The following is a 10,473-nucleotide window of genomic DNA, read 5'->3' on the forward strand; positions in this document are numbered from 1 at the left end:
GAGGAGCTTTAAGTCAGCCCTCCACCCCGTGGGGATCTGTGGCCTGCCACATCTAGGGTGCTGTTCCCAGACGACCTGTCGTGTCTGGGGTGAGGAGGGTTCATGAAATGAGACAAAGCCTGTTGGCAGCCTGCCTCATCCTTCTGAAACGCTTGGTGCGCCAGGGTCCTGAGGTGGGTGCCCACTTGGCAGAGTCCCTCCTAAGTGCCTTCTTTCCGTCCAGCTGAAAGAGCTGTACACCCTCCTGAATGAGAACTACGTGGAAGATGATGACAACATGTTCCGATTTGATTACTCCCCAGAATTTCTTTTGTGGTGAGTCCTGGGCTTCCTGAGAGCAAGGCGGTGAGTGGCACAGCCACAGGGCACCGGAGTCTCCATGCCTGCCAAGAGCCAGGCGCTGAATGGCAAACTGGAATGCGAGTGCCGAGGAGGAGACAGGCTGCAGGGAAGCTTAGAAGCGAAATCTTGCTTCGACAGAATGGCGGCAGACCTTTGCCGAGCGGGTGCCCAGACGAAGACCATCTATTACATGGTGGCTTTATGTAAAGGGGATGGGGGTCAGACCTCCTACAGTTTAAAAGACAGGCAGGGTCATTTTCTGTCCCCTTCCTGAAAGGGACCCTGCCTCGGCCACTGTCAATCTGCCGGAAAGTAGCAGCATGAAGGCCAAGCTGGTGGGAACTGCCTGAAGGGGAGTGAGCCAGAATGAGCAGCACCAGGAGGGGCTGGTGGGCAGCCAGAGCTCTGGGGGCTGCATGGGGTACCACCATGAGGCTACCCTTCTGCTAACTTGGTTTCCGCTGCCTGCTAAAATGAGATGGGTGGGGAAACCCCTCCACACAGGACCCTCAGATTGGGCGAGAGAGGAGGCAGGTGCGCTGAGTAGAGGAAAGGGCCCAGGCTTAGTCCAGCTTGTGCCCTGGCGGGCCTGGTCCCCAGGATAGTTCAGCTGTTGGCTCCCAGGAGCTGGTGGCTGTGGAGCCCCAATGGCAGCCCGGCCCTGCTGGCCAGCAGCACCCCCTCAGCCCCCATCTCTTCTCCAGGGCCCTCCGGCCACCGGGCTGGCTTCCCCAGTGGCACTGTGGCGTTCGAGTGGTCTCAAGCCGAAAGTTGGTTGGGTTCATCAGCGCCATCCCAGCAAACATCCACATCTATGACACGTAAGCGCCAGCCCCCCCAGCCCCAGTGAACCCCAGTGAAGAGAGGGGAGGCCCCCTGAAGGGAGGCTAGGAATTCCTGGGCAGCATGCAGCTCCTGTCTGACCTGGGCAGGAAAGGGCCAAGCTGGAGGGGCTCCTTTGTCTGCTCTGCTCCAGCCCCTGCTGAGACACTGCAGCTGCAGAAGCCAGGCTGGAACCAGTGCGGCCCAGATTCACAGTCACTGCAGCTCTCCATCTCTGCTGGCTCATCCTTCTTCTGGGAAATAGCAGGACTGTCTGCCAAGGCTTCTGGGGTTTACGGGCCGTGGGGTCTGAGACTGTCAGAACCCCAAAACCAGGGGCTCTCGCCAAGCGCACTCAGTTCCAGCCTCTTAAAGATGCGGCGCCCTCTCGGCCCTCTGGGGAATGGGGCGCCTGCTCGAGGTGCACAACTCCTGCTAGAGCCCCTTGGAGGGGTGGGGGGTGTGTCAGGCGGGTGGGTTACCTGCTCCTCCTCCTCCAGGGAGAAGAAGATGGTGGAGATTAACTTCCTGTGTGTCCACAAGAAGCTGCGCTCCAAAAGGGTGGCTCCTGTCCTGATCCGAGAGATTACCCGACGGGTTCATCTGGAGGGCATTTTCCAAGCTGTGTACACGGCCGGGGTGGTACTCCCGAAGCCTGTGGGCACCTGCAGGTAGAAAGCTGCCACCACCCTCAATGGGAGTCAGCGGGGAACTTGGAGGGGAGAGGGGGGCTCCGGGAAGGGGCCCTGAAAAGTGAGCACCTCTCAGCCCTGCTGCCCACTGTCATGCACACTTGGGGTCCATCAGCCGGGGGCTGGTTGGTGTTGAGGCGGAGCTGGCTAGTCTGGAATTGGGGGAGAAATGTCCAGTTTGGGTCCTGGTTGGGTCCCTTTTGTTGTGAATAGTGTGTGAGTCAAAAAGGGCATGTCTGATCCCTGGGCAGCCTCCCTCTGCCTGGAGGGAAGGTGTTTGGGGCAAGGGAGTAATGGCTACCTAAAGAGCCTTCAAAGGGAGACCTCCGGGGAAATGCACAGGAACGCTGCGACTGCCCCTTGGCACCTTGACTCGCTGTGAGATTGCGCACCCCAGACCAAGTGGCTTTTGAAATTGAGAAAGAAAATAGGGATCTTGGTGAGCAGGCAGGGGCGCCACCTGCCGGCCACCATGAGGTAGGTCTCCATGGCCTGCACCCTCTGAGAACTGGGCCTTTGTGTCCCCACAGGTACTGGCACAGGTCCCTAAACCCTCGGAAGCTGATTGAAGTCAAGTTTTCCCACCTGAGCAGAAACATGACCATGCAGCGCACCATGAAGCTCTACCGGCTGCCAGAGGCCAGTGGCGCTGCACGGGATTGGGATGGGGGGGGGGGGTCAGCTCGCTGAGCCGACATGTTGGTGTGCCTGGAGTCCTGGACGTGCCATTTCTGCCCTGTTGGGTGCTGATGGCCAGTCTCCGAGTCCTGTTAACTCCCACTCCTAAGATCCTCTCGCTCGCCACCATCAAGTCGAGGCCCACTCCCAGCCGCCCCGTAGAACAGGTGGAGCTGGCCCAGTGGGGTTCCAGAACGGTAACTGTTCACCGGAGTAGAAAACTCCCATCTTTCTCCAGAGGAGCAGCTGGTGCTTTCGAACTGCTGACCTTGCGGTTAGCATCCCAGTGGGCAGCCACCCTGCCACCAGGGCTTCTGTAATGGCCCTGTAAGAAAGAGAGGGTAGAACTGCCCGCAGGGTTCCACGGCTGCAGTCTTTGTGGCCTCAGATGGCCACACCTTTCTGCTGTGGAGCAGCTGGTGGGTTTGAACTGCTGGCTTCAGTTAGCAGCCGAGCACTTGAACCACAGCGTCCCCTGGACTTACCCTCTCTGACTCAGGGTTTGCTTTAGCTGACGCTCATCGGGGTCTGCCACTGGGCCAGCTTCCCCCATCTGTTGGTGAGCTTGAGGAAAGACTGCTCGCGTATTGTTGCCCCGAGTGTGGCGAACCAGAAGGATGGGGCCGCCCTGGGCTCGCTTCTCTTGCACCACGAGCCAGAGCCTGGTGGCAGGGCATCGGGAGCCTGCCTGCCTCCGCCTGCTGGGAGTCAGTCCCATGCTCTAACCGACCCCTAGCTCCCCCCGAAGGAAGCTCATGCATCTGGAGCCCCTCCTTGCTCCCTCACTCCATCTCGGAGCTTCTCTGGTCCGTGGTCAGCCAGCCCTCAACTGCTCACGTGGGCCCCTTGGCCACCAGCCTGGATCCCTCACCCAGGGCCCCAGCTAATCTGCCACAGGATTGGGGTCAGGAGCAGCCCAGCTTGAGACGGCTGTGAATACTCTGCCAAGAAGCAGGGATTGGGGTCGTGTGTGCCTTGAACCTGGCAAGCAGCTCTGCCTGGGGGCCACGCCGGGTGCTGGCCAGAGGGTGGGCACAGAGCGTTCTAGGAGGGCTGAGCCAGAAGAATGCCCTGGCTGTCTGGTGAGGGTGGGACCCGGCACACTGCTCTGCAGCCTGGGGTGTAGAAGCACGGTGGAGTCGGGGTTGACGAGGCATTTGGGAGGCACCAGTGCCAGGTGAACCAGATGGGGACTAAAGCTGTGTCAGCTGGTAGCTCCACACTCATTTGAGAATCGGCAGCCCCCCCTGCATGGGTCTGAGGCTCTGGGGAGGCTCTGCCAGCCCCAGCACTTGCTCCCTTAGAACACTTGGCCTGATCCATGGGATTTTTTCTTTCCTGTAGAAAACTGGGTTCTGGTTTGAGATGAAGCCGGTGGGTGTTCCTTGCTTTTCTTCTGAGTGTGACTTGCAGTGCCCACTAGGGGGCATTGCTGTCTCCGCGGTGTCTGACCAGGCCCTGTCCCGAGAGGCGAGGAGCTGCTCAGCTCAGTGAGGCAGAGGGATGGGGGTGAGGGAGTGGAGTAGCTCTGTGCTGGCAGAAGAAGGTGGGTGCCCACTGCTATTTAGGGCATTCTGTGTTGTCAGGACTGTCCTGCGCAGTGTAGAATGTTTAGTAGGGGCTCTGGCTTCTGCCCACTAGATAGCAACATACCTCCTCCCAGTTGTGATAGCCAAAGATGTCCGGACCTTGTTAAATGTCCCTTGAAGGGGAAAAAATGTCCCCACTCCTGAGAGCCACCCGTGAGAGGAATGAGGCCCAGCCAGGACAGCCCACTAACCTGGTGTGCACTTGGGAGCGTAGACCTACCAGCGCGGGCAGGGTGGGTGTGCTTTCTTAGAAAGCCAGGCAGAGGTCACTTGAAGAAGAGGTCACTGTCGCAGCCTTCATGGAAGGGGGAGCGTGTGTGTGTGTGTGTGTGTGTGTGTGTGTGTGTGTGTGTGTGTGTGGAAAGACCACTGAGGCAGGGCTGGTGCCTGAGACCAGTTAGTTGACGGAGGGGGGTGTCCAAGAAGGACTTCTACCCCTGCTCTCCTGGAAGCTCTCCCGACAGTGGGCAGGTGGGAGACCATGCCCTGACTGTGCTCAGCATGTCTGAGGTGGGCTTTATTCCTTCCTTCCTACCTACCTTCAGGTGCCCAAGACAGCTGGCTTGCGAGCCATGGGGAAGAAGGACGTCCCGGCAGTGCACCGGCTCCTCACCAGGTACTTGGAGCAGTTCCACCTCACGCCGGTCATGAGCCAGGAGGAGGTGGAGCACTGGTTCTCCCCGCAGGAGAACATCATCGACACCTTTGTGGTGGAGGTGAGTGGTTAGGCACCGTGGCGGCCGAGTCTGAAGAATTGATGTGGGGGGCGGGGGGGGGGGGCATCCATGCTTGTCCTCCTCAGAGACAGGCTGAGCCGGTCACTTTCAAACCAACCCTCCCTCCCCCTCTTGGTGGTGATGAGTGGAGAGAACTGAGCCCCTTGTCTTAAGTCAGACCACCTTTGGCTCCCGCCTGCCCCGGCTTGGTTTGGAGCTGAGCCAACCTGGGAGAAGGTGAATGGCGTCCAGGCCAAGGAAGAGCTCGATGGGCTCAGCTCACAGGCCAGCCAGGGTCAGCCAGGGTCTCCCTCCTGGCTCTGTCCTCCAGTACCCTTGGCCTATGTGCTTTCTCTCTCCCCCCTGAAGATCCTGTACAGTGCTCATCCGAGGCAGCACTGGCTGGGGGTGGTGTGTGTGTGTGTGTGTGTACACACACCGTGAGGTGCTCGAGGGTGACAGTGCTTCCCCATGTTGTCTCTCTCTCAGAACGCCAATGGTGAGGTGACGGACTTCCTCAGCTTTTATACCCTGCCCTCCACCATCATGAACCATCCGACCCACAAGAGCCTAAAAGCTGCTTATTCTTTCTACAATGTCCACACCCAGACCCCTCTTCTAGACCTCATGAGCGACGCCCTTGTTCTCGCCAAAATGGTGAGCAGCACCCTGGAGTATCTCCCTCCAGAGACTGGTGGGGCAGGGCCGTGGAGTGTGGGGGCACAGTGCCCAGGAGGTGGCAGCCTGCTGGCTGGGAGGCTCTGCTGTGGTAGAGTCCCAGACCTCGAACCTCTGCTCGGTCAGTGAGTTTCGTTCTCCCAGGAGGTGCTGCCCGGGAGCCTGAAGAGCCAGACTGCTCTGGGCGTACAGAGCTGTTCCTTATGGCTCCCGGTGTCGGGCTGGGGGGGTTGATCTCTGTTCAGTGAGTCATCGGAGCATCTGCCCGTAGAGCAGGGGCTCAGGCAGCTGTTCCCCAGAGAGACCATTGGCAGTCCTTTAGCTCGTGGTCCTGTGTGGGCATTGGTCTCCCTGTCTCCGTGAGGCTAAGCAAGGGCCTGCATCACCGTCTCAGAGCAAGGTGTCTCGGGGCATTCACTTCGTGGTGCAGGGGAGGGCCACCATGGAGGTGGGATCTCTCTCGGGGATGTTGTCGAGCAGCAGTGGGAGCCTGCCTCTAGGCTGGGGGTGTGGTCTCCAGAGAGGACTGCGGGGGTGGGGTGGGGGGTGGGGGGCGTGTCCCTGCCATGTCAGGGAGCCTGAATAAGATTAGTGTGTGCTTGGAGGGATGCTGCTTGCTGCGTGGGGCCAGGCTGGCGGGAGAGTGTGAACTGCAGGTCTGAGTGCCGGCAGGATTGTGCTGCTTCTGAAAGGCACTGTCTTGGGGCCGCCTCTGGAAAGGTGAATGTAGTTGAAAGGGCTTTGAACCAGAACACACCAAGATGTGTGAGATATAGGTGCACCGGAAGGATAGCTAGAATGGGACGTGATGGGTGGAAGCCTTGGATGGGAGACTCAGAAGAGGCCTCGGGAGCCCTCTCGAGAGCCCTCTCGAGAGCCTGATGCAGGGGACTGGATTATTGCTCGGCTGTGGAGAGCAGCACACCTTCCCAGAGGTGCTGCTGGCTGCCCACTTTGAATGGGGCACCAGTGTTTCCGAGCCCATTGGTTGCTGTGAGCATGCCCACTGCCCTTGTTTCCCAGGGGAGAGTACACGTCTAGCGGAATCTTGGCCCACCGTTCTCCCTTTCTGGTCCTCTTCCACTTTACCACTCTGGGGCCACCTGGTTTTGCCTGGGCGGCCCTGACAGCAGCACCGGGAGAGCCAGTGTGAAGTCCTGAGCTGCAGCAGGCAGGGCCAGGGCTGCAGCCGTCCTCATGCGGTCTCTCTCCCGGGCCGGCAGAAGGGCTTTGACGTCTTCAATGCGCTGGATCTCATGGAGAACAAAGCCTTCCTGGAGAAGCTCAAGTTCGGCATCGGGGACGGCAACCTGCAGTATTACCTTTACAACTGGAAGTGCCCCAGCATGGGGGCAGAGAAGGTAGGTGCCCCTGCCTGCCATGGACAAGGAGTTGGCGTCCCCAGCACCTGGGGCCACCTATGTGGGGAGGAAACCACTTCAGTGGGGCCTGACTGAGTGGTGTTGGGGCCTATGAAAGTTCCCGCCCGACAGCCCAGCCAGTGGAGTGGCCTTTCCCTTCCAGTAGCTGCTGCGGGCCATCTGAGGAAACGTTGACCGGAAGCCCTGAGCCCGAGGACCAGTGTGGGGCCTCTCCTCTGTTGGGGCTCCGGTCCTCTATTCAGTGCCAGGCCTGCATCGCTCGGCCGCTCGCCTGCGAGCAGCCCCGGACTTGGCTGCCTTTCTGGGAAGGGTCTTGTAGACACAGACGTTGGTGTGCAGGCTGGGCAAGATGGCCCTGGACTGGCGGGAGCTGCTCCCAGCGTGGCTGTGTGGCTTAGTCCAGGACTTGAGGACGTGGGCAGGGCAGGGCATTGGACAACTGCTCTCTCATCTGCCTTCCCCTGTCGACTCTCCTAGGTTGGGCTAGTGCTGCAGTAGCCAGCTGCCCGAGACGTTCTGGATAAAGCCACTGAGAGTTCAAAGCGAGGAATGGAACCCCACTTGTTGGTCCGATTTTCACAACCGTGAGAATCCCTGGCCGAGGGAACAGAACTGCACCGGCTTTACCAACCTGCCACTGAGTCTGACCATTGTATTGCCGTGGCATGGGCGGCATGACGTCACCTCTGGCTGTGCCGCTGGTCTCTCTTGTTTTCCAATTAATCACATCTCCTGCAGCCGCGGTCACGGGAATGTACTGCTGAAAGCTAGCTTGTGATTGGCATATTATGGAGCTAACGGGTGAATAATAAAAGTATATATATATATTATATATATAACTATTTTAAATATCGTTCATGTTCCAAGCGTACAAGGCTACGTGGTCTCTGGTGAGAAGCTGTATGCAGATCATTCCTCACGAGACCCCGAGGACGGCGCCGCCCACACCCGCGCTTGTACAGGAGTGGTTCCCTGCAAGCAGCCCTCGGCTTTTCGGCGGGGAGCAAGAGGAAGAGGAGCCGGGGCATGGCCCCTCAGGATCGCCCGGCATGCTTGGCTCGGCGCAGGAAGGGGCTGGAAGGCTGGGGGAGGGCACCAATCTCTGGAACAGCAGGTGTGGCTGGGGAGGGGCTGGCCCCGCATCAGGGCTGACCGGCCAGGCCTGAACATGCTGCATTTGAGACTGGGGAGCAGGGACAGTCGTGGAAGTGATTTCACTCATGTCCCTCTGCCGACCCCGGGGCTGCTCCCCACCGGCAGTTATCTGCTGGCCAGTGCTGGGGGCTCCTTAGCCAGCCGTCACCAGTCTGCAGGATGAGCGGGTCTCCTCTGAGATTTGGCCTTCCCTCTGTTGGGGGACTGCTGTGAGACCCCAGTCCTATCAGTCCTGCATGCTGAGCTCCTTGAGAGAGCAGAGGCCGCACCCATCCAGGTGTGCTGCGGGACTGTGCCCGGTCTGAGCCTGCCGCCTGTTGAGGGCCCACTAGCCTCTGCCAGTCAGGCCGCAGCCACTGTTGCTCACTGCTGCAGGCCAGTTGGCTCTCCTGGATGTTCTGGGTGACTGGTGGCCTGGGGTGCTGCAACCAGTTTTCCAGGACGTATGAGTGTCCGGACACAGGGCTGTCCACCGAGGTGGTGTTCTGCCGACAGACGAGGGCGGAGTGGCCGCCCCACCTAGGTGTGTGGACCGTTTGCTCTAGGAATACGTGAATGGGGGTTCTGCGGCTTGTAGGGGATGGAGCCTGTCCCGATAATGTAAGCCACCGCGGACACAAGGGTTCATTTTCGGGCCGGGTTGGGGCTGAGGCAGGCCAGAGGTTCACTCAGCAGCCCCCAAAGTTGGAGGGCAGCTCGGGAGGGGGCTGCCTGCCTTGGATGCTGCTCATTGACGAAGCCAGCCATGCTAAGCACAGGCCTCATCACAAGCCTCCAGACCCGTTCCTGGTGCACTTTTGCCTCCTTGACTCCAAGGACCCAGACCAAAGAAGCTGCTGTCCTCAGCAAGGTGCGCTGCCTTCAGTAGGCAGGGAGCTGCGGCGGCCGGGCCTGCGTTCCCTGGCAGAGCCGTTGTCCTAGTGTCTGCCATGGGCAAGTTCCCACCCAAGCTGTGGCCCACCCAGAGACTTGGGGCGTGTGCTTCACCTGAGCAGACCCAGGTCAGGGAGCGGAATCACCGAGGCTCAGGTGGCTGCTTGGGAGAAACACCTGGCAGAGCCCCAGGGGCTCCTGAACCACATGGCCTCCTTGGCCTCTGCTGCGTTTGATGGAGACGTGCAGCCCTCGGCCCCCGGTTTCTCATTCAGCCCCTTTCCTTTCCTGCCCGGCCAAGTACCAACACCTGCAACCCACGGTCTCAGCCCAGGGGGCTCACCAGCGGGTGGTGCGCTGAGAGGAACTGATCGAGGCAAGGACGCGGGGCCTCTGGACGGTCTTCCTGACCGTGGCCTTACTCCATGCCCCCCTGGCTTTCCTGCTGGTCCTGGGCTCCTGGAGCCCGGTCAGGGACAACAGTGTCCTCCCGCCTGGGCACCAGCTGCCTTTGCCCATCACTCCCCCGGCACCTGCCCACCGACTGTGAGCTGGGGGGGGGGGGTGGGGCAGGTGGGTTGCAGGGTGAAGTGTCACACACACCACCCCCTCCCACGCACCTGCTTCCTGGGACGGATGTCTGGTGTGGAGACTAATCCACCTCATGGCCCAATGTGACAGGCCAGTGGGCCTGGCCTGCTCCTACATGCCAACTGCCACCTTCTCGGGGGCACCCTACGGGAGGGCTGTCAGGCCAGGGAAGCAGGACAGGAGTAAGTCTGGTCAGGGCTGACCCAGGAGGGCACCTTCCAGGGACCAGCAGGTGCCACCTCGGGGTAAGGGAGCAGGGAGGCAGTTTCACCTTTTTGTCTTGGCTTTTCTTTGGGCTGTGGGAAGGGCTTTTCTCCCCCGGGGGTGGGGCGGGGCTCATCAAACGCACTGTTCTGCTCAAAACATCCACTTGTTTCTAATAAAGGAAGCAGCTGAAAAAAGCTTTCACCCTCCTGGTCTTCCTCTGCCCGCCCTGAGGGGGAGGGGCCACCAGCTAGGCTCACTGGGCGGGGCACTCATTTCAGGACAAGCTCCCTGCTCTCTGGCCTGCCTCAGCTCGGCCTCTGGGAGAGGGGCTGCGGGGACTGAGTCAGCCTGCGGCAGAGGTCCTGCAGCGTGGGAACCCCCTGGGTGGGCATCCTGGAGAGCTTGGTCCGTTGGCCACCACTAGGCCCCAGCTAACCATTGAAGCAGACCTTGGGCTGGCCAGGCCTCTGCACACCTCTCCTTGCCCCTGCGCATCCTTTCTCGCCCTCCCTGTGGGACCCGCCAGCGCCTGGAGCCCACACCGCCATCCCTGCCCCTGAATTTGGGTTGGAGGGCGAGGCCCACAGGGTGAGGGTGGGGGTTATCCTTGACCTTCCCCTCTCAGCTCAACTTTCCCCCTGACACCTTGCCCCCTATGGGGCAGGTGTCCCAGAGCTGGCCCCCACCCTTCCTCTCCTTCCACCGCAGGCCAGGCTCCCTGGGGGCCCTGGCCAGAGCTGGCCCTGCA

The 10,473-nt window shown here is 60.4% G+C and overlaps 1 protein-coding gene across 1 annotated transcript in view; it reads left to right on the top strand.

The window, feature by feature from the left end:
* NMT1 (N-myristoyltransferase 1) overlaps window positions 1-7,727 on the top strand; it is a 31,405-nt gene extending 23,678 nt beyond the window's left edge. Inside the window, exons 5-12 of the mRNA XM_045299468.1 lie at window positions 193-315; window positions 1,047-1,163; window positions 1,665-1,835; window positions 2,387-2,495; window positions 4,669-4,839; window positions 5,329-5,496; window positions 6,741-6,878; window positions 7,377-7,727. Coding sequence (XP_045155403.1) covers window positions 193-315; window positions 1,047-1,163; window positions 1,665-1,835; window positions 2,387-2,495; window positions 4,669-4,839; window positions 5,329-5,496; window positions 6,741-6,878; window positions 7,377-7,397 — 1,018 coding nt within the window. The 3' untranslated portion in view covers window positions 7,398-7,727. The remainder of the gene's footprint in view (window positions 1-192; window positions 316-1,046; window positions 1,164-1,664; window positions 1,836-2,386; window positions 2,496-4,668; window positions 4,840-5,328; window positions 5,497-6,740; window positions 6,879-7,376) is intronic.
* The last annotated feature ends 2,746 nt before the right edge of the window (window positions 7,728-10,473 follow it).

The sequence above is a fragment of the Echinops telfairi genome, unplaced genomic scaffold (assembly GCF_000313985.2).
Source record: "Echinops telfairi isolate 266 unplaced genomic scaffold, ASM31398v2 ScPeMD7_7458;HRSCAF=8496, whole genome shotgun sequence".
Taxonomy (NCBI): domain Eukaryota; kingdom Metazoa; phylum Chordata; class Mammalia; order Afrosoricida; family Tenrecidae; genus Echinops; species Echinops telfairi.